General features: G+C 42.5%; 1 protein-coding gene and 3 long non-coding RNA genes across 13 annotated transcripts; all 4 read left to right on the top strand.

Moving 5' to 3' along the window:
- The first annotated feature begins 933 nt into the window (after positions 1-933).
- On the top strand, positions 934-4,467 carry LOC124699404 (60S acidic ribosomal protein P0-like). Its single transcript, XM_047231714.1, has 5 exons — positions 934-1,197; positions 1,288-1,356; positions 3,447-3,545; positions 3,640-4,032; positions 4,327-4,467. The coding sequence occupies exons 1-5, from the start codon at positions 934-936 to the stop codon at positions 4,465-4,467; spliced, it is 966 nt and encodes a 321-aa protein (XP_047087670.1).
- Positions 4,468-5,101: 634 nt separating this feature from the next.
- On the top strand, positions 5,102-5,673 carry LOC124703383. Its single transcript, XR_007003096.1, has 3 exons — positions 5,102-5,365; positions 5,468-5,534; positions 5,625-5,673. It is a non-coding gene; the product is annotated as an uncharacterized LOC124703383 (long non-coding RNA).
- Positions 5,674-5,933: 260 nt separating this feature from the next.
- Positions 5,934-8,265, top strand: LOC124703380. Of its 6 annotated transcripts, none has more exons than XR_007003090.1 (4): positions 5,934-6,043; positions 7,020-7,225; positions 7,302-7,689; positions 8,044-8,259. It is a non-coding gene; the product is annotated as an uncharacterized LOC124703380 (long non-coding RNA). The 6 variants fall into 6 exon arrangements; XR_007003086.1 differs by lacking the exon at positions 5,934-6,043 and having other exon boundaries at positions 6,097-7,225; positions 8,044-8,147; positions 8,241-8,265; XR_007003089.1 differs by lacking the exon at positions 5,934-6,043 and having other exon boundaries at positions 6,097-7,069; positions 7,144-7,225.
- A 59-nt stretch (positions 8,266-8,324) lies between these two features.
- Positions 8,325-11,411, top strand: LOC124703381. Of its 5 annotated transcripts, XR_007003094.1 has the most exons (4): positions 8,325-9,782; positions 10,348-10,392; positions 10,476-10,542; positions 10,643-11,411. It is a non-coding gene; the product is annotated as an uncharacterized LOC124703381 (long non-coding RNA). The 5 variants fall into 5 exon arrangements; XR_007003091.1 differs by lacking the exon at positions 10,348-10,392; XR_007003093.1 differs by having other exon boundaries at positions 10,348-10,542.
- Positions 11,412-22,731: the final 11,320 nt, after the last annotated feature.

Raw genomic sequence — 22,731 nt, 5'->3', positions numbered from 1 at the left:
CTCGTCGAAAATCTCACAGCATCAGCGGTCACCAAGCGCGCGAGTTGGAGCGATGTAGACCGTATGTGGCCGCACGCAAGGAAGAGGGCGGCCGTCCCCGGCGTCAACATCCGTTGATCCCATCGGCTCCAAGCCCTGCCCGGCGTAATGTCGACGGGAAAAGGAGGGGCTCTGGTGGCGGGGGCATGTCCGGCGCTGGGAGGCGCGCAGGACGGGGGATGGTGCCGGGGGCCTAGCCGGCGACGGGAGGCACGCGGCGTTGGGAGGCGCGTAGGACGGGGGCTGTCGACGGGGGCCTAGCCGGCGGCGGGATGCGCGGCTCGTTTCGGTTGAGGAGTAGAGGAGCCAAAAAGAAAAGGAAAAATGAATCGGTACGATGGCATTTTGCTGTGTTATGTAGATTGGTGGGAGGGTAAAACCGGAAAATAAAATGTTGGATGAAAATTTTGGCAGAAACCTTAGCTCCTTTATTATTAGGGGTATAGATTGAAACATAGAAATATGATTTTTTTTAATAAAAAAATCACTGGTATCCACGTGCACCAAATCTCTGTCCTCCATTCTGGCTAGTGGGCCCCACATTGGTTCCAAACGCTGGAGAAAATGTTGGGCTCCTACACTCGCGTCTGCCAAACGCTGCGCTTGCTCATGGGCTGGCCCAAATGTCTATCATCGCGCCGGCTGACAGTACAGCCCATGCCCATCCCATAGTACAATGGAAGAGTCCAGAAGGCGCTAGGCGCATGGGCGATACATTGACGAGAATGCCCCCGCAACGCACGCCGCACGCAAACCCCCATGTCCTTCCGCTCCTATATAGACGTCCTCCCGCTCCGCCGCGCTGCCGCAAAAGCTATCTAGCTCCTTCTCCTCTCGCCACCCGCATCCACCCAGCGCGCGCAGATCCGGCTAGGGTTAGGGTTCCCGGCGGCGATGGCGATCAGGAAGACCCAGACCAAGGCCGAGAAGAAGCAGGCGTACGACCGGAAGCTGTGCAAGTTCCTCGAGGAGTACTCCAGGGTGCTCATCGCCGAGGTGGACAACGTCGGCTCCACCCAGCTCGCCGCCGTCCGCAGGGGCATCCGCGGCGACTCGGAGATGCTCATGGGGAAGAACACCCTCATCCGACGCTGCATCAAGGTGCACGCCGAGGCCACCGGCAACGACAAGATCAAGGCCATCATACCACTGCTCCAGGTAAGCCCGCTCCCCCTCCACCACCAGATCCTGCCTGCTGCCTCATCGTTTTCTCATCTAATTTGGTGCTTCCGCTGCTGCTGGTTGAAGGGAAACGTCGGCCTCATCTTCACCAAGGCCGACCTCAAGGAGGTTCGCGAGGAGGTCGCCAAGTACAAGGTGAGGAGCTAGCTATTCCACCACTCCCCCTGTTCTTCATTACTGCCAACTCGTCTGCTTTCAGTGCGCTAGTTCAGTAATTACTTGTTCCGGGAACGATTATTGGGGTTGCATGGATGTAGTAGCTATTCTGTGCAAGACAAAGCGTGCTACTTGGGTGCATGAAATTGACGACGATGCATCCTGCTGTGATTATTTGGGTGGCGGTTCCAGATCTATATCATTTGCGGGAGGAAAATTGCTCTGTATATGAATTAGATGATTTTGCTCAACGCAAAGCTTCTCAGCTGTACTAATGTGGTTTATGGTATGGGTTAGAGATCTGAAGTGGTAATTGTTTGTTGTTGCTCTGCAGGCAGAGTTCTTCTGTTACAGATAAATTTGCAGTTCATTTTGTACTAGTTTGTTGGTGTCTTGTTTTAATCACGGGAAGGCCACTTGGGTGCATGAAATTGACGCTGCTTCAGTAGTAAAACAGATTATTTGTTGGGATACAACTTGTGTCTTCGATAATGCAAGCAGCACAAGCCTAGTATTGTTGGTGCTTATCTGTCTGAAATTTTACCTACATTTGTCTGCACTAGTATTTTTTTCGTGTTTGCATATCATCATGGAGTATACTGATGTACTGTCTGGGCAGAGTGTGAAGATTTTGTTAGCCTAATGGTTTCGATTAGACAGAGGAGAACATGTAAGATATTTACTGTGAATCTCAAACGTATCTTTCTCCTTTGAATAATATGTATTGTGGAAGCTCCTGCATTTGATTTATTAAAACCTCGGGCCGTTGATGTAAATACATCATGGAGTTGAGGAGATAGTAATTGGAGATTAATGAAGTATTGCCTACTCTTATTTGTGGGAATGGCATGGAAGTTTCTATGTTAGTGTTGTAGCTTACGTCTCAAAAGTATCCATCATCTTAATAATTTGCAAAAAAATAAAAAGTATCCATCTTCTTATTTGTCTGAATTTTAGAGTTGTGGGATCTGTTGTGTGAGCTATTGAGAATATTTCCATTGATCATCTAATGTTTGGAACATTCAAACAATAGTTAAAGGTGGTTGGTGCTTATTTGTATTGATTTTTTACTTGTATTTATAATTTTGTATGCATTAGTATTTCCTCTTGCATGCTGCCATGTACCATACAGATATACTGTATGGATTTGTCCTTTGAGTTTGTATTACGAGCACTGCTGTGTGGATAATTAAAACCTTGTTTTCTTGATTGATGTCTGGTTGCAGTGAGCTAATTGTGCAATTACTATTTATGGAAAGTAATGCTGGGTTTGTGATTGTAATAGTAATTCTCTCCAAGATAAGTCTTCCAAAATTGCACAAGCATTGTTACTGTAGATATATGGGAGGCGGTTCCAGATCTAGATCATTTGTGGCAGAAAATTTATTCTGCATGAATTTCATGCATGTTGCTTCAGAGTTCAGACAAACTTCTAAGTTGTACTACTGTGGTTATTATGGAAGGAGGTTAGAGATCTCAAGTGGTTACTGCGTTGCAATGCATAACATCATAACTCTTTTGCTTAAGATAAATCTTTGAATCAATTTTACTAGTTTGGCATCTTGCTGCAATCTTGCGTTCTTGCATGAAGTATACAACTTTTGGTAAATACTTCAGTAGGACGGTTCGGTAACACATATGGATATTTTGCAGTTGTTGCTTATTTGTCTGAAATTTTACTTATATTTGTATGCAGTAGTACTATTTCGTGTGAATGTCGTCATGGAGTATACTGATATACTCTATGGGAGAGTGTAAATATTATTTTGCATCTCAAATTGGATTTGTGCTTTGAATTTTTATTGTGAACTCTGCTGCATTATACATTAATACCTTGTGCAGTAGACATAAATACTTCAGGGAGTTTGGAAAATAACTGGAAATTAATGAATTGCTGTCTACTCTATTTTTGGAAAATGACATTGAAAGTTTCTAGTCTTTGCATTTACACTTCATTTTTTTTTTCAAGTACCCCACAGAACTATTTAGAATATTTATTGTATAGCCATGTTTTATCTTTGTGACCTGGTATGCCAGTGACACTGATCATTGTTTCTGTCATACAATAGGTTGGGGCCCCTGCTCGTGTTGGGCTGGTTGCTCCTATTGATGTGGTGGTTCCCCCAGGCAACACTGGTTTGGATCCCTCCCAGACTTCTTTCTTCCAGGTAAAGAGAACCATTGGTGACAACACTCGGCAGTGTACTCAATGTTAAACAAGAGTTCTCACCCCTGCTGTGCTGGTTTTTTTTCTTCATTCAGGTGCTTAACATCCCCACCAAGATCAACAAGGGCACTGTGGAAATCATTGCCCCTGTTGACCTCATCAGGAAGGGTGACAAGGTGGGCTCGTCCGAGGCTGCCTTGCTTGCCAAGCTCGGTATCCGCCCGTTCTCCTATGGTCTTGTGATCACCAATGTCTATGACGATGGGTCGGTGTTCAGCCCTGAGGTTCTTGACCTCACTGACGAAGACCTGATCGAGAAGTTTGCTTCTGGTGTCTCCATGGTTGCGTCACTGTCCCTGGCAGTCTCGTACCCAACCATGGCTGCTGCACCGCACATGTTCCTCAATGGGTACAAGAACGTGCTCGCTGTTGCTGTGGAGACAGATTACTCTTTCCCTCATGCTGATCAGATCAAGGAGTACCTCAAGGTAAATCTCGTGTTGGGTCTATGTTTTCCCTAAACATATATAGCTGAAATGCGTAAGATGCTAGCTGCTTTTCAAAATGTTCTTCTGTCTTCAATGTTAATTGAGCCTTGCAAGGATTAGGGTCGTTTTTGATAAAGCTGATCATGTACTCTAGATTAAATGTGCATTGAATCTCTAGCCCTCATACACATACTGAATGCCCAGACTATATTGTGTCTTATGGACAAGTAATGGGGTTCTACTTTTGGGGATGCTTGTCTTTGGTAATCTAATTCTTATTCTGTCGGATTACAGGACCCCAGCAAGTTTGCCGCTGCCGCGCCAGCTGCTGCTGCGCCGTCTGGTGGTGCTGCAGCTGCTCCAGAGGAGGAGAAAGAGGAATCCGATGGCGAATCTGACGGTGAGGGAATGGGCTTCAGCCTGTTCGACGACTAAGAAGTTGATCTCAGGTTACCCGTTCTACCGTAGACAGATGATGAGTGAGCTCTTCTATGTTAGTTGGCATCTTAAGATCTTTGCTAGAAAGAATCATGCTGGACTGTACTGTGTATTCGACAATGCTGGTATCGTTCGATCAGTCATGTTGGTATCGCTGCGTTCTCGTATGTTAGATTTTCTGCTTTGTTATTACTTTGTGTGGTGATTCATTTCCATGTCGTTTCGGGAACACACATTTAGATTCCGCTCTAAATTTCTATTTGAAAATTTCAAATTTAAAGATTGAATGCTACGGACAAAAAAAAACATATGAACATTAAAAGGATGATATACTATGTTTCTTTTATTTTGAGATCAAATGGCTTCCCACGGTATGATTGCTGCACCCCCATGGGGCTCTCACAGACGTTTGGATTTTCGGCCGTCCGATCGAGCTGATGTGGCGCGATCTCAGCCGGCCGTTCGTCCAGGGCAGCGAGGCCCTCCCGCAGACCCACTTTTTATCCACGGGTCCTGTAAAGCCCACTCGGCCCAGACTCTCCCGTCGCGCGTGGCTGCGAGCTCCAATCCCGTCGCTCCCTCTCCCCTTCCTCCTCCGCTCCCAGCCGCCGCCTCCGCTCCGCGCCCCCGCTCCGCGCCTCCTCTCTCGTTCCCTGTGGCCTTACCCGCTCCACCCAATCCCCTTCCACGCCTCCTCCTCCAATCCCCTCATGAGCCTCCTCTTCCAATGGCAGCCGGCGACCGGGCGGAGGTTGGAGGTCGGAACAGCAGCACCAGGGACTTGGACCACCGGGATGGAGGAAGCAGGCCATAGCACGGCCGTCCAGCAGTGGGGATTGATGTGCGGATGGCGGCTGCCTGGAGAGGAAGGGGAAGCGCAAGGCGTGGGAGACCGGTAGATGAGCGAGGGCCAACATAGGCCCCTCCCTTCCCCCCCTACTGCCCCCTCTCCATTGCTGGCCTAGGGATGATGCTAAGTTGCTCTTTTGGCTCCTAGGTGCTGAACAGATGAGCATGGGCTGCTGATGAGCTGAGCTTGGTTCTAATCGATACACCGCTCGCAGGTGCCCAAACTCCTCCCTTCTTCCTGATCTGTCTACTCACCTCCCCTCTTTTGATTTCATACATGTAACTTCTTTTTTTTGTTTCTGCAGATTCTATTTAATCTATGCCTATGAGGTGTTTGATGGAACTACAATCAGGTCTGTAGGTGTTTATGTGGAGTAATTTGTATTCTTCTAAACTTTTCCCAGTTCAGCAATAAAAAGATCAGCGTGTTAGCTTCCATACCGTGTATTGATGGAGATCATGAAGTTTCTAATGCATATTTATCTCATGGATTTTTATTTATCTCTATAGAACAAGGAGGTGCATCATTCATTTATTATCTGTCTTCTTAGCTTTCTTCATTCATTAGTGCCATAGATCTCATCTTGCGCAAAATGCGGGACCATGAAGATGATGTTGTGTTGCTTTCTACATGTGAGCAAGATATTCAAGAAAGGTTTGCTGCACACAAGGACATGATCCATTGATACAATCCAAGCATCGATGATTACAAGAGAATGTTAAGGTTTCAGCTTCGTTACATAAATCTCTTTTTCCTTTGTCTCGAGAGGTCCATTGGTATTGGGCACCATTTTTGCTCATATTTATGTTGGCTACAGCTTTCCATGTTTGTTTCGCAAATTGTTGTCGTGTTCCGCTCTTGGTTTTGTTCCTTTTATGTAAGGTTTCGTTATGGCAGTCGTCTTTTTTTCCTTGCAAACTGTCTGACATGAAACATTGAAAATGTACCGACTTTTTCCTCGCATCACATCATGGTCAAATATTTGAAGTTCCTTTTCATGGTGGAAGCACAACTTTAATCTGCTAGACTATTGCAGTTTTCGAAGAGAACGGATTTCTATTACAGAATATAATTCGTGAGCTATAAGTGTAGACCATTTCAGAAGACTGAATTTTTTTGTTGGGTCAAGGAAATCGATTGGCTGCACCCTGTATAGAGCTTCCCGTAATTTTGCATAGGTCGCAATCTTCCAATACTAATTAGCTACTACTATAAATTATACTGCTCATATTAAGACGGAAAAGATCTGAGCCTTCTATTTTACAGGCACTTACTATTTCTTCTATGAGATTTGTTTTCTTGGTAAGGCTGTACAAGAGTTGTCGGGTATGCATAGCTGCATTCGTACTAGACAAGCCAAGTTAGTTATTCTTTTGTTTTCCCCATTTGATGGATTTGTATTGGAAAAATTCATGCCTCATTTGACAAATCTGGAACATCAGATCCATGAATATGCCCTCCTTGCTTTCACTGCCAGTGTCAAATCAATTATCTTCTATTGCAGTAAAGCAAGGTGATAAATCATTATATGTACATTTTCCGCTTCTCAGTTTGTATAGTGAAGTCTTGGCGTATTTATTATTTCTTAACATGCTTCTGTAGCTAGGTTGTGCTGTTTATTTTTCAGAATTATCACGCAAAGTATGTTAGTTACGATGGCAGGGTTTTGATTTGAGGTTCTCTAAATTTTAAATGGTAGGAACACTGAGGTACTGGAGTGGCTAGCTATTAAACTTTTACATGTCAAAGGTCTTTTGTCTATATGGTTTCTATACTTTCCTTTAGGAAGTTGGCCCTATAACTAAGATTACTCTATGTACTAGCTCTTGCAGCTGCAGTCCAAGGTAAGGGGAGAAGCAGCAGGCAATTCCTCCATCCATGATTTGCTTCAGTCCAATTACCTAGGTTAAATTTATGATCTCCTTTTATTTGTTCATCTTCGGCTCTGGAATCAGATTATCACTCCACCCACTTCTTGAAGGGTGTTGGCATGCAAGGACAGGGGTGACCAACAAGGGAAAGCAACTCAGCCATCAATGGCCATGGTGCATCTCTCTTCTCAATTTCTAGAGGTGTTCAGTTTTGTTCAGCTACATTTGATTAACGTTCCCTCTTAGTGGATATTAGTTTTGATAAAAATGATTAATTTAAAGCTAAATCTGTATCTTTTTCATGGATTCACCAAAGAGAAACGTGAGGACGCCCAACCGTGGAGAAACACCACAACTCCATGCTGAAGTGTCGCTCGGGTGCCTTTATGATGAAATATGTTTCTGCCAAGGCATGTGGTCAGAGGACCACAACAACGTGTACGCACTGTTGCACGCCGTTGCCCACGTCCAGGGAGTGCAAGCACATGGCAGCAAGAAGTTAATATTTTTCATTGATTGGTGTTTCTAAAATTTGTTAATTCCTATTGCAGCTACTCCTTCCACAGAAAGAACAATCATATCGATGCCATGCTTCTATTATTTATTTGTGACTGAAACAAATCTAGCTTTTATCCTTTAAAGTTTCTAAAATACATATGTGCTTTACAAAAAACAATGTGATTTTCTCTAATGATTTACAACTAAACCATCTCGTGTACAAATCATGGCATCTTATTTGTCAGATGCTCTAATATTATTTTCTATAATTTTTGTTGATTATATCTTACATATCTTCACGTTGGTCATATGCAGTAGTATATGTATGTAAGATATATATCGTTTCGTGAGCAGGTTCTTAAACCACTAAATATGTCAACATCAAACAGGAAGTTGATCGATGGGCTCCAGTTTTCATCACTGTTTTTGCATGGACACATGATGTGTAGCATGAACTGGTACCATACTGGTAGTTTAATTATCTTAGATATGCGGCATCTTTGAAATCACCTGATGTTAATGATCTACTCATGTTGTTTTTCTGTTTGAAGGTACAAACTTTGGCCTATGTTGACTCGCTTTGGTCAGTTCAGTAAGTAGTTTTTGTCTTCCCCTTTTGCAGCAGAAAGTGAGCCCCTCACTCAACAGTTCTCCTCTATTTTCATTTACTTACCCCATTTTTCGTAATATTAATTGGTAGGCATAGTATCATAGTTATTAATGGTTCCATTCTTTTCATATCCCTTTTATATTCATTTTCATGCCCATTTGTTGATTTTTATTTGTGTGCTTATTTGCAAGAAGGAGCTGCAAGAGTAAAATTGGAAACACGTACCTATGTTCAGGCATTTGTACTTTTTTCAGAAAAATCAAGTTTTCTCTTACATTCGTTGATTAGAAATAAAGTAATGGTCTTGGTTTGATATTTTACTTAAACAGTTAAACCCTCCTGAGGAGGAGGGCTTGCATATTTAGGGATAAAGTAATGGTTTTTGTTTTTATTCTCATGGGTCATGAATCTGTAGGACTGAATTCATTCGGTTAGTGGCACCAATTGTTTGATCTAGAAAATGATTGAATTTGGAGCTCCCGGTGATTTCCTTCTCAATCCATCAATATATGCAGTGGGACATAGTTCCCATTTGGTTAGGGAAGTTTTTGTGTATGTTTATTCATATGCAGTTCGTCTCTGTGCATCTTCTCTTTATGATTGGTGTGCTCTTTACTAGAACTCTCTGTTTGGTTATATTGTTCAATAAAATTGTGAGAGGAAAAGATATTGCATCATCACTTTATGATTGGTATGCTCTAAGTCTTGATTGATTGACTCACATGAGCATTGATATAGTTGCTCACCAAAGTATGGTTGTATTGTGCACTGTTCTGTTGAATGTATTGTTGCTTAATTGATTTTTGTTGGTATTGTTTTGGAGCTCGCAACCGATGCATTTGACATGTATAATCGATAAAATACCTACTTCTATTGTAATTCCAAGATGCAGTCAGCCTACATTTTGCACAACCAGAACACAAATATATGTGACCTATTGTTTCTAATCCCAGTCTCCAATACCTCCCTTTTACATTTTGAACTTAGCTGTGGTGTTCTTTTAGTTCTTATTATCAGAAATTCTAGCTAGGTCATGTAGAATAGCGCTATGTTGGTTCACCGCAGAAGGTGTCTTCCTTTGATTTTGCTTCATGCACTTTGTTTCTTTCATACTCTCAAATTAATTAATTTCTCTAACAAATAGTTGTACTTGTTGGTTCCGTTCTCCTTTCCTTTGACCATGCAAGTGATTGCACTTTATGGTTTGAACCATAGAGCATATTAAGATCTTTCTATTTCTCTGCATACATTTGCTTGCATCTGTATTCTCCCAGTTTATTCTTTTCATCTGGTACAAATTCATCAGGTACTGAACAAAAGACTTTGTTACGCTGATGCAAAAAAAACACGCTTTAGTTATGACATAGTTACCTACTACTTCAGATTCTGTATCTGATTGCATTAGAATAAAGATGGAAATGCAGGTTCATGGGAAGAATCAAGTGGATCTGCTCGCAGCTCTGACATGGACCTCATCTGTAAGGTAAAGATTTAAAGGTTGAACTTCCATCTTTGTTACTCTTAGAGTATGTCCTTTCTTGCATAATTTTGTATTTCAGATCTAAATGCGACTAGAACTGTTGATGGATCTCTTATGCTATGTATTACTTATTAGAATCATCTCATTGCAGTTATTTCACTTGAATTATTGCTTTACTTTTTTTTTACTACAGTTAGGCATTTCTCATCTTTGAAATTAGGTTCAGAATGATGTCATTCTCTGTTTTCCGGAGGTGGTAGAATTATAGGTGACTATTGGTTGGTGGATGAACATTGCATAAGCAAGAATTATTGTCTTGCATGTCTTTCCATGGTCTTACGGATTATTAATTCCAACTGCCGCTGCTTATTTCATCCTTTGTTAAGTTTCAGAGATTCTAAACCACTCACTTAATAGGCCTCATGCATTCGCAATACCTTAACAAGAATTATTTTCCAGATATAAGTTTTTCACAAAGCTTGTTTGTTGTCACTGATGTGGAATGATTACTTCGTTAGATATGTTTGCTGCAGTGATAAATGCCAACCCGGTGTACATGTTTTTTCAGGCAACATGTTTTTATATCGATCTGCTTGAATTTGGCTGTTAATATGTGCGTGGTAAATCTATCTGAAAAACTTTTTGTCATTTTCCACTTCACATTAGTCTAAATCCACTAATTTTGTTTGATATCAGGTGTAGATACAACTGTTGCTTAGATTGTGGATTTGCAGTTTTGGATGGTTTTTAGGCTAATGACAGGGTGCGTTCAAGTTAAATGAAAAATAGCTGCCTTTATTTATCTCTTCTAAAGCCACTCGTGTGTTTCTCTCTAATACTTTTGCCCTTTATTCCAACTGCAGTGTTTGCTGATTCTGAAGATGTACTTGTTCACTTGTTTTTTCGGAAGTCATGAGCATCACTTGGTATTTAATAACTGCAGTGAGAAAAACTCGTGAGTTTGATGCCAGCCAGCAATAGCTGAAAGGTGCTGGGCCTTATGTATCCTGTGTGGCTGTCTCAACTACCTGAAAGCAAAGCTCCGAGTCATCTTTCAGCATAGCTCATGGATAGTTGTGAGCATGTCAGATTATGCAATGCATGGATTACGACAATCTGGGCTGTTCTGTATTAACATTTCCATGCCACGAAAACAACGTTTCTGGTTGCTATGGTTGCCGCCCTGTGTGCAGGCTCAGCTGTCGTGTGGAATGTGGGTCACGGCCAAATAGATTGGTTATGAAACTGCTCCAATCTGGTGGTGGACTGGAAGTTGATCCTACTGCAGGAGATTGGACTGTGCCTTGGAGCTGACTGTAGTATGTAGTTTCAATGCCTTGGAGCTGACTGCCTATGTTTAGAAGACAGGGTCACACACCAAGCCGCACCCCAAAATAGATCGTTGTTTTTGTCACTCTTGATTGTTTCTGTACTTCATTTTGGAACTACTGAGTCATGTGTGTTCTTCACTTGCCTCTTTTTCATAATAGATTTATCATTGCAAAAGTTGGGGAATGTGTGTCAAGGCGTGCCCTTATCATGTATTTGGATTGTAGAATTTTTTGGGATGTTGAATATATGGTTGAACTGACAGAAATAGAAATCTCAAAATGCACTTTTGCCTTATGTTAACCCAGGAGGTACTGGGACTGCTTTGCATTCACATGCTATGTAAAATCTTCTATGAAAAAAAAATCAAAATTTCTTATTTCTGTACTGTTTTTTTGTTTAGTTTTGGATATCAAGGCATTGAATATTCAATAGAGTGAGCATCTTGGCAAGACCGAGGGTGCTAGCTTGGCCATGCACGAAAGTGGTGCAGATATTGAGCCCGGCCAAGTGACCTGGCTCAGCGCCTTGAACTAAAAAAAAATTGCATGATAATGTTAATTCCCCTCATTCTTATAAGCCTATTATACTTGTATAATAAAATGATTTATCGGCTTTCATTGCTATGTTGTTTCAAATTTGAGCTTAAGACCCTGTAGTTGTTAGGCCAAAGGAGTTACTTACTTGCAATTTCATTTATACATTTTGTAAATATTAGCTTCATCATTGACAACAAGAAATGGACATTATACCTTCTTCGAGACTGAAATACATAGTCTTTTACTATAATAGTTAATATGTTCCATGATTGAAATGCAGGTTGGGTAAAGTAGCAAGTATCAGTCTGCATATTCAGTGGTCGGAGAATCAAGGAGCTTATTTACATTCGAGTGTAGAACTAGGAACCTGCTCCAAGTATCAGTTCATTTTTCCTTCATATATAATTTTTGAAACATAGAGCATTTCTTTTGTTTTCATTATGACGTCTTATTGGTTCCTTTGTAAAATAGGCAGCATCATGTTTTTTGTTGATTCTTTTGTAAAATAGATACTCCCTCCATAGATGTCTTATATTTATTTAAATTTGGATGAATCTATACACTAAATAGTGTTTATATACATCCAAAATTTGATAAAGCTAAGACATCTATTTATGGACAGAGGTAGTATTAGTTTTGATGGAAACACCTACACCCATGCGTGGGTATACAAAAGTATTTCCAGTATAACTAATGCTACACTTGATATATACAATGTCCCCATTCCACGGACGGCTGTTACTCGATGCTGCAACTTTTGTAACTTTCAACCTTCCATTTATCTTAATTAATAGTGGTGCTCGGACAAACAATGTGCACACGGGAATCCTAATTTTATCATATCGATTTTGTTTGAAAATCTAAAAACCTTATTATCATTTTTCACCTGATTTTCATGTTGTTATATAAATTGTAAACCGGTTCGAAGTTCATGGGATCGTGCGCCAAGGCGCACATCTAAATCTATGGCAGATATGGATTGAACTCAAAAGATTGTGGCAGGTGTCCCCGGCTGTGCGTGGAGTTTCGACATGAGCAGAAGTCCCCGGCTACGATGCACCACGACTTGAAGCGCAGCTGCACACTTCACAAGCCATCGACTCTGAAGGCGTTAGGTAAAGATGTACATTGCGACATGATATGGATTGAAAGGATTGACGCATGCAGTTTTTGTTTTAGATGGAGTCGGATATTTTAGTTCTCTACTTTAGGTTGATATTGTGACACTATTCGTGTGCAGCTATATGCTTGACATTGATTTCACAGTGATTTGATTTATTATGAAAAAAGGCTCTCCTTCTAAGAACAAAAGTTCCGAGAAAACTGAAGCACCAAAACTCCAAAAACCATGTTGTGTGCAAATAGTTTTGCAGCATCTATCTGTTATATGTTGGAAATTTTGTACTCGTGGATTAGGTACTCATGCAGTAGACCACCCTTTTTAATCGATAAATGGTCGGTATACCTCATGCGGCTAAATATAGTTGAGTTAGTCATCTACATTATAGTATCGTGGAATGGACAACCTATGTCAATATTAACATTAGTTGAGCTAATCATCTACATTATACAATATGAAATGCTTGCATTCAAATATTCAAACCACGCCTGATGTACGAACTATGTGTTCTTTTGGTTCTCTTTGTTAGTTGATACTTCTTCTATGTACCCTGTAAAATAAAATGATGCACTTTCTTTTCAATTAACCAATGGGAAAGGCGGGGTCGGTGCGCCATGGCGCGTCCAAAATGCGGATGCAGTCCAAGCAATCAGATACCTGGCTGAAGGACTTCAACTATGCTGAGGTGAAAAAACAGAAGAAGGCGAGCGAAGTTCTTCTCTAGCAGGTGAAAGAAAATGATCAAAAAAATGAGGAGAAGTCTAATAAGCTGAAAGAAATTGCCAGATGCTATGGTAACTACATGAATATTATGTGTGATTCCACCCTTCGCATTCAAGATAGTTTCAGGGAACCTCTCTCCGAACTACAGCGCCTTGGATGACACGCATCAAGCGATCGGCTACTGATCATAATCAATAAGCATTGGAGTCAACTGACATGATCAAGACCATAGGTGCTTGTTCTATATTTGAATGAGTCTGAATTGTTCGTGTTTAATGTTTGGTCCTAACTCTATGTAAACAATGGAACAACTCTCTGTGAACCCCGATGAGATGCCTCCATGTTATCTCGGAACCATGTATTTGTATCTATTTGTAATATATTTTCCCTATTTTCTCCTCTTCATCAGCTGATAATTTTTCTTTATATCCAAAAAAATAGAACTGATAATTGATAATTGTTGTGCTAAGTGGTATGGTTTGGTTTGTGTAGCTTATGACAAGGTTTATGAATATTGCCCTTGTTTGAATTGTCACGAGCAATCATGCTGCCTGCTTGTGTTTGGTGTTGTACAAAAGGTGTATGTGCCTTAAGAGAGTTGATATTGCGATGACAATACAACATCCAACGGAGGGGCCAAGTAGAAGCTTCACTATAATTGTGCATACCTATATTATTAGTCATGTACTTGGAACCAAAACCATGAATAATAGTAAGATTTTGTTATTTATGAAAGCATTTGCATTTGGCCATTGGATTTGAATGTTATTGCAATGTTGTCTTTCCGTATTTGTCATTCCTTCACGCTTGGTTGTTCATTCACTTCTTTTTGAAACGTCTTTGTCCTATGTGTTCATTTTTGAACGTGTGCTCGATGGTAACTATCTACGTGTGCTATGATCTGAAACAAAATAATCATTTCTATGTATATAATGTATTTCTCTATTTCCTTTGCACTTATATAACATCGATCTGGGCTATCTCCTCTCAAGGAGTTTTTTTTATCTCAGTTATATTGCAAAACATGATGTACTACTATCAGATACATATAGGGCCTTGAGCATGTGTATACATTGTTATGAACTCCTACGGCTGTATTGTTGATTATTATATTTTCACTTCTGCCATTTTACCGATTATTGTACAGCGTGTGTTCTGCAAAATGCTTATCCATATGAAGCCCGGAAACGTGCACCTTCAGTGTTGACTTCTCTGTCTGTAAGGAAACAACTCAAAAGTAGCGACACCAACAACGAAACAAATAACCGAATCTCACATCCAGAATATGCAAAAAAAAGTTCCATGTTACATCATAAAAATAAAATTTATTGCTTTCAATAACTAAGAATATGAGATTCAAGAGTTATCATAATTGTTTCCACTAAAATCTAAAAAAATTATTGTCATCTTGACAGATATTTTTTGTCATCACTACAAAAAATGAAAATGGATATGAGCTCCACGGGGTCGTGCGCCAAGGCGCACATCTAAATCTAGTTCATATTAACCACCGGCGGCAGTTGCCAACAAGTTCAACACATAACCAGGGGAGTACCTAGCCAGGTTTTACAAAGTTTATATCTACAGCCATCCTTAGCTAACATATTTGCAACCTCATTATATGATCGTAGCATGTGGTTAATCGAAAACCTATCATCATAATCACCCAGAAAGTGACTTAATCTCTTTGATGAGGGGGCCATGAACCGACCAATTGATCTCCTTGCTAAACAGCTTCCCACTCGTGCCCATGCAATCCGTCTCCAAAGCGATCTTCGAGACTCCCACTTCCTTCGCCAACTGAACAACACTCGCCGGCAGCTCGACTCTCTTCCGTCACCTGAGGGAAAAAACCCTCCATGCAAAAAAAAAGGAAAATGTATGGGTAGAGGGGATCGCCCTGCTGCAATCCTTTCGAGGGCAAGAAATAATGGGAGACAATACCACTAAGCTTGACAAAAAAAATTTGTACAAAACGGACACACCTCATGACCCCATCTTCAACATCACCTCGTCGAGAAAGACCCACTCAATCCTGTTGTAGGCTTTTAACATATCCAGTTTGACTACACAAAGTGTTGTCATCCTCCTCCTCGTCATGATCGCATGTACACATTCTCGTAAGCAGTAAACACGTTGTCTGTAATCAATCTTCCGGGAACAAAAGCGCTCTACTCCTTCGAGATGAGAATGGGGAGGATTCTTTTCAATTTGTTGGCCACCGCCTTTGCAGCAATCTTATACAGCACTTTACATGGCAATGTTATAATACGCTTCACATACTATCTCCGTATCGGTTTATAGGTCCTGTATGTGCCCCTATTTCGTTAATTTGACCAACATACACAAGATATATACTAGAAAATACATATCATCATTCCTCGTCACGTGTGCACCACACATCTTTGGCTCCTCCCACCTCTCCGCTGAGGTATGTGGGTAGCAAGCGGGATCTGGCGAAAGTTCCTCTTCCAACTTATTTTGTCATTTTTTGCTTAAAATGTGGGGCAAAATGTTAAACTGGAAATGAAAAAAATGAAGGGGGAGAGGAACTCGTGGGATCCTGCTTGCAACCCTAACTTGCTATCCTTATACCTTTGTCTCCTACTAATTATGGTCTAGCTATTTTTCCACGTTTGTACATACTTACATTAGCTCATACTTAGCTTCCTAAAAACGTACTAATATATTCTTGGATGGGCTCTACTCTCCTCCATGAGCGGTTCCCCGCCCTCTTCTTGCACTTCAGTCCCCATAATACTAGCGTCACCCTCTCTATGGAGATGGGCATGTATGCCTATATCTCACTCCCCGCTTCTCCAACGTTGTTGCGGCCAAGCTGGCCACCCTAAACTCTGTCCTGACCATCATCGACCTTCAGCCTATAGCGTCCCTGACACACGATCATAGCCGACACACTAGCAAAAGCCTCTTAAACAAAGAATTATATGTCAAATCTTTCATGCATATGCAGGTAGATAATCACGCAACGATGGCATGGAGAAACGATACCCCTTTTAAGTGTAAGATATTCGTTTGGTTTTGCGCCCACGCTTTCTTGACATGCGTCAATCAGGCAATGACGGTATGGAGAAACCAAAACCATTTTAAGTCTTTATATGCCAACCATGACTTCCCACAAATGACCGGCGCTTAGGACTCCAGTTATAGGCTTCAACAACCCACCCCTCATGTTCTTGTGATGAAGATACCGATCACCTAATCGGTCAATGTCACTACCCTTCTAAAGTTTGGAGCGACTTATTCCTAGATCATCGGCTAGCGCGGAAGAGATTTGGGGATGGGGGTGGGGGAGGGGGCGTTCCCAAAGCATGGTCGAAGCAGCGATCAACACATCCATCGAATGGAACATATGGAAGAGATGTGACTCCTTCATCTTCAATGCTCAAGATGAGACCATGCAGCTCATGCTCCATAGATGCATCGAGGAGGTCCACCTGTGGACCCACCAATGTTTTGACACCCCCTCTGCTTCTACATTAACTCTTTGGTGTAATATATTCGAACCCCTGATCTCTCAGATGTTTCTTTTCTCTTTGTTGTCCTCTAAAAATTTGTATTATGCTACCTTGTAACTGGTTAATGATTTGATATATGAAGTTCTGGCTGGCGTAAGCCCGCACTAGTCACGGTAAAGAAAATACTTTAGTTCATACTTAGCTTCCTAAATGCCCCAACCTCAAATGAATATAAAGGAGTAGGAGAATATATAATGTGTTGGCAAGGCCCCACTCAAATTGCAATTTCACCATGATATGTTTAAATTTTAAAATATTTTTTTAAATTCATGCAAGATGTGCTCCCACTCAAATTGTTAGCCCACATAATAATGGGCCCACCCCTATAGCTCGCTCCTTGCTGATCCTACTCCTACAACCCAAATGACAACAAGCCTCATGTTGAATCTAAGTTCTTTCGGAGTTGAGCAAAACTTTCAACATTACTAATACATCTTAAATTCAGAAGGTATGATAAAGTATTCAACATGTTGTTTTTGGTGTGTGGAGACACTACTACTCCCTCTGGTTTGGTTTATAGGTCCTCCAGGTATGCATAGGTCATCAATTTAACCAACGTAATATAAAGCATATATATTATAAAAAAATATTTGGATATTATACTTTCTAATGGTATAAGTTTTATGTTACATAATTTATATTTTATTGGTAAAATTAACGGTCTAGATACACACTCAGAACCTATAAATCCTACCAGAAGGATTATATTAAGTGTTTCCTCCATACTGCACTACGGGAAAAACGGCTGCTGCCGTGCAACCACCTTTTGCCGTGTGCTCGCGCACGGCAAAGCTTGCGTTTTAATTTTTGTTGCACGGCAAAACTTGCTTGCCGTGCAACAAAAATTAAAACGCACGGCAATGAGGAACGCACGGCAATGAGGACCTATGGCACACGACAAAGAGGAAGCGCACGGCAAAGCCTTGGGAAAGCGCACGGCAATGAAAATCAGCACGGAAAAGAGAACAAGACGTTGCCGTGAGAGATCCTTTACCGTGTGCAAGACAAAGTCGCACGGCAAAGGATGCTTTGCTGTGCAAATTTGCCTTTGCCGTGTGCCTTGTGGCATTTTCTCTTTTTTCTTTCTATATTGTACTTATTTTAATCCTTATATTTATTCTTGAAATATGACAAGTACTACATCTTAATTAATGCAATGTTTATACCATACTTTTGCAATACGACAAGTACTCTAAGTCCTTACCCCCCTCCAACATATCAGGGTTTCGGAGCAAATAAACCGCATTCGGGGAATCTTCTAAGTGTTATCGCCTGAAAGAGGGAAATTTCACACATGGGAGCTATGCCTTGCACCATTTGGTGAATCACACCTTCCACCACACTTTCACACATATCCTAGATCCACATGCAAGTTTTGGTGGCATTCCGGTGCTCCGGCGGTCATCCCCCCCCCGAAAACGGCGGTCTGCGTGCCTCAGGGGGTCTACCCCCCTAGATTTCACCGCGCGAGGTTCCACCAACATACTTTTTGATAGGTTTAGTTTTTGTTAGGCCATATACACATGGAAAACCAGGTTTGCCACCCTTTGGCACATTATAGCCTCCGGTATACCCGCAACGGGACACTTCAGCCTACAAGTCGAGGAATCTTCCAAGTGTTATCGCCTGAAAGAGAGGAATGTCATACATGGGAGGTATGCCTTGCATCATTTGGTGAATCACACCTTCCACCACACTTTCACACATATCCTACGTCCACATGCAAGTTTTGGTCGCATTCCGGTGCTCCGGCGGTCATCCCCCCCGAAAACGGCGGTCTGCGTGCCTCGGGGGGTCTACCCCCTTAGATTTCACTGCGCGAGGTTCCAACAACATACTTTTTTGATAGGTTTAGTTTTTATTAGGCCATATACACATGGAAAGCCAGGTTTGGCACCCTTTGGCACATTATAGCCTCCGGTATAACCGCAACGGGACACTTCAACCTACAAGTCGTGGAATCTTCCAAGTGTTATCGCCTGAAAGAGAGGAATGTCACACATGGGAGGTATGCCTTGCACCATTTGGTGAATCACACCTCCCACCAAACTTTCACACATATCCTAGGTCCACATGCAAGTTTTGGTGGCATTCCTGTGCTCCGGCGGTCATCCCCCCCCCCCCCGAAAACGGCGGTCTGCGTGCCTCGGGGGGTCTACCCCCTAGATTTCACCGCGCGAGGTTCCACCTACATACTTTTTGATAGGTTTAGTTTTTTTAGTCCATATACACATGGAAAGTCAGATTTGACACCCTTTGACACATTATAGCCTCTGGTATACACGCAACGGGACACTTCAGCCTACAAGTCGAGGAATATTCCAAGTGTTATCGTCCGAAAGAGAGGAAGGTCACACAGGGGAGCTATCCCTTGCACCATTTGGTGAATCACATTTTCCACCACACTTCCAAGTGTTATCGTCCGAAAGAGAGGAAGGTCACACAGCTGTAGAATCTTTGTCGTGCGGGGTGGAGGCGAAGCGCACGGCAAAGCCGAGGCTTTGCCGTGAGGGTTGGAGGTGTAGGGCACGACAAAGAATGCCGCGCGGCAAACAACCAAGCCGCATGGCAAAGCAATGCCACACGGCAAAGCCGGCCCAGCGCACGGCAAAGCTAACCCGCATGGCAAATCCTTTGCCGTGCGATTTTCGTGCGACGCACGGCAAAGACGGCTTTGCCGTCCAGATTGTTGCCGAGCAATCTTTGCCGTGCATGCCCACACGGCAAAGGCTTTGTCGAGTAGATTTTGGCCTTTGCCGTGTGTTTCGGCTGCACGGCAACGCCCAGTTCTGCTGTAGTGCTCGTTTACTGGGCCTCTAATGGTTTTTAGAAAATTCTGAGAAATACGCGCAGTTTGGCACATGAATTAGTTTATAGAAGCAGTGTCCTGCCTCACCCTTTTACACCAATGGCCTATGGATGCGACTTGCATGAAAATTGTTTGTCCTTCCCTAATTAATCGGCACAACAAAGGAAAAAAAAATGAAAAATTAGAGCTTTTTTTCACACCGCCTTGCTTGCCCGTTGCCACATCTCTCCTAATAAGCCCAATAAATCTGTATGGAGGAAGTAGATGGAAGATAGAGGAAAAAGTTGAATTAAAAGGGTAGGGGACTACAAATATCTTGCACAACAAAAAGAAGGCAATCATTCATGACCACTTTAAGGAAGTGACAAAAAAGCCCCCCCTCCCACCCCCGCGAACCACGGATCTCAATTGGACCCAACTTACGACCTATCCGATATTGGGGACCCCTTCACCGAGGACGAAGTGAAAGATGCCATACATGGGTCTCATAGTCAGAAGACACCGGGGTCGGACGGCTTCACGTGGGCTTTCTTCAAATCTTGTTGGGGCATAATTAAGCACGACCTCTTACCCGTGATCAACAACTTCTCCAATTTGCGCACCAACAACCTGCATTGGTTCAACTCCGCAAACATTGTGCTTATCCCCAAGAAGGATGGAGCCGAGGACATTTCCGATTTTAGACCAATAAGCCTCATTCATGCCATTGCCAAGATTATCGCCAAGATGACGGCCACCCGCCCTGCCCCTCACATGAACAAGAAGCTTGTCTCCAACGCGTAAAGTGCCTTCATAAAGAAGAGAGAAGTATTCATGAAAATTTCTTGTATGTCAGGAATTTGGAGAGAAGGTTCCACAAATCAAAGACTCCCACGCTAATTTTCAAGCTTGGCATAAAGAAGGCTTTCGACTCCGTTTGATGGGACTACCTTATGGATATGTTGTAACATCTTGGCTTTCCTCCCACTTGTAGAGATTGGGTTTCCGCCCTCCTTGCCTCGGCCTCCTCACGTGTGCTCCTCAATGGCCTTGCCGGCGACCCCGCGACCCTATTAAGCATGGGAGGGGCTTGTGTCAAAGAGACCCCCTCTCGCCGCTCCTTTTTGTGCTCTCCATCGACCCTCTACACTACATTCTTCGCAAAGCTACTCCGCAAGGTCATCTTCATCTTCTTAGAGGAAGATCTCATACTATCCGTGCATCCCTTTACATCGATGATGCGGCCGTTTCCATGGCACCATATAAGAAAGATATCACCTTCTTGGCCCCCACTTTGGATCGGTTTGTGGAGGTTACCGGCCTTGTTACTAATTGCGCCAAAAGCCAAGTTGCCCCCATTAAGTGTCATGATATTGACCTATGTTCTCAAACGTTTCCCCGCAAAGCTCACCAACTTCTCAATGCGGTATCTTGGCTTGCCCCTCTCTCTCACAAGATTGAAAATAATCCACCTCCAATATCTTGAAGATAAAGTTGCCGGAAAGCTTGTCCCTTGGCCTGGAAAGCATACTTCTATGGCCGGGCGCACCGTACTTGTTAAGGTGGTTCTCTCTAGTGTGGTCATGTACTTCATCATCGTCCTTGAAATTTCATTGGAGGTTCTCCTAAAGATTGAGTATTCGAAGGGCCTACCTTTGGGAGGCTAGTGAGAAGGTGTCGGGAGGAAAATGTAAGTTCAATTGGGACCTTGTTTGCAAGCCTAAAATTAAGGAGACCTTGGAATCCTAGACCTAATTTGCCGCGATGCTCCGTTTGAGGTGGCTTTGGTTGGAATGGACGGATTACTCCAAGCCATGGAGAGGCCTCAGAACCCCTTGCAATGCAAATGATAGAGATCTTTTTGCGGCGGCCACAAAGGTTACTATTGGAAACGGAGAGAGGACCCTCTTTTGGGATTCCTTATGGCTTGATGGAGGCCAGCCTAAAGATATTTCTCCCCCAATATACAAGATCTCTAAAAAAAAGAATTGCACCGTTCGGAAAGCTTTGGAAAACAACTTTTGGGTCTCGAAAATCAACTTGCAACATGGCCTAACCATGGAGCATATCACCCAATTTGCCAACCTTTGGGAGAGGCTTTCAACTATTCATGTCAATGAAGAGGCGCATGATTCGATCACTTGGAAGCTTACTACGCACGATTGTTACTCCTCGAGCTCGGCATACAACATGCAATTTGAGGGCCTCACAAACTCCACCATGCCGGCCATGGTGTGGAAGCCTTAGGCTACCCCCAAATGTAAGGTTTTCACTTGGCTTGTGCTCCAAAGTAGAGTGTGGGCGGCGGATAGGCTCGAGCGCCGTGGATGTCAAAATTGTGGAAATTGTAAGCTTTGCAACCAAACTCAAGAATCTGCCGCCCACCTACTCTTCTTTTGCCGTTTCACAAAAAGAGTTCGGCTCAACATCAAGGGATGGCTTGGACTCATTGATGTCAACCCGGAGATGTGGCATGAAGCTTTAACCGTTCATGAGTGGTGGATGTCCTTTGTGCAAAAGAACAACCAATCCAAAAGGGTGATGGCATCGCTTGCCATGCTCGTGTCGTGGGAAATGTGGAAAGAGATAAATGCGTGTGTCTTCCGAAATAACTACTCCACATGGTGGTCTCAAGGATAAAAAAATGAGATGCCTTTTGTGGGTCTTGGCCGGGGCGAAAGCGTCGGGTAATGTAATTTCACGAGAGTAGACCTTTTGATTTGGATCCTGGCTTTTGCCTTGATCATGTTTGGTTTGTAACACTCTCAAACTTCTTCTCTATCAATTGAAATGGCAAATCTTTTGCCTGGTTTTCCAAAAAATAATACTTCCTCCGATGCATATTACTTGATGCTAAAATAGATGTATCTACAACTAAAATGTTTCTAGATACATCTATATTAGCGTCAAGTAA

Source organism: Lolium rigidum, chromosome 3, assembly GCF_022539505.1.
Source record: "Lolium rigidum isolate FL_2022 chromosome 3, APGP_CSIRO_Lrig_0.1, whole genome shotgun sequence".
NCBI lineage: Eukaryota > Viridiplantae > Streptophyta > Magnoliopsida > Poales > Poaceae > Lolium > Lolium rigidum.
Note: the sequence above shows the minus strand (reverse complement) of the source record. Positions and strands in the feature narration are given on the sequence as shown.

Bases quoted from the DNA above. Each gene is read 5' to 3' on its own strand.
- LOC124699404 (XM_047231714.1), top strand. From the start codon at position 934: ATGGCGATCAGGAAGACCCAGACCAAGGCCGAGAAGAAGCAGGCGTAC. The intron at 3,546-3,639 runs GTAAAGAGAACC...TTCTTCATTCAG, and splicing joins CCCAGACTTCTTTCTTCCAG to GTGCTTAACATCCCCACCAA. The intron at 4,033-4,326 runs GTAAATCTCGTG...GTCGGATTACAG, and splicing joins AGATCAAGGAGTACCTCAAG to GACCCCAGCAAGTTTGCCGC.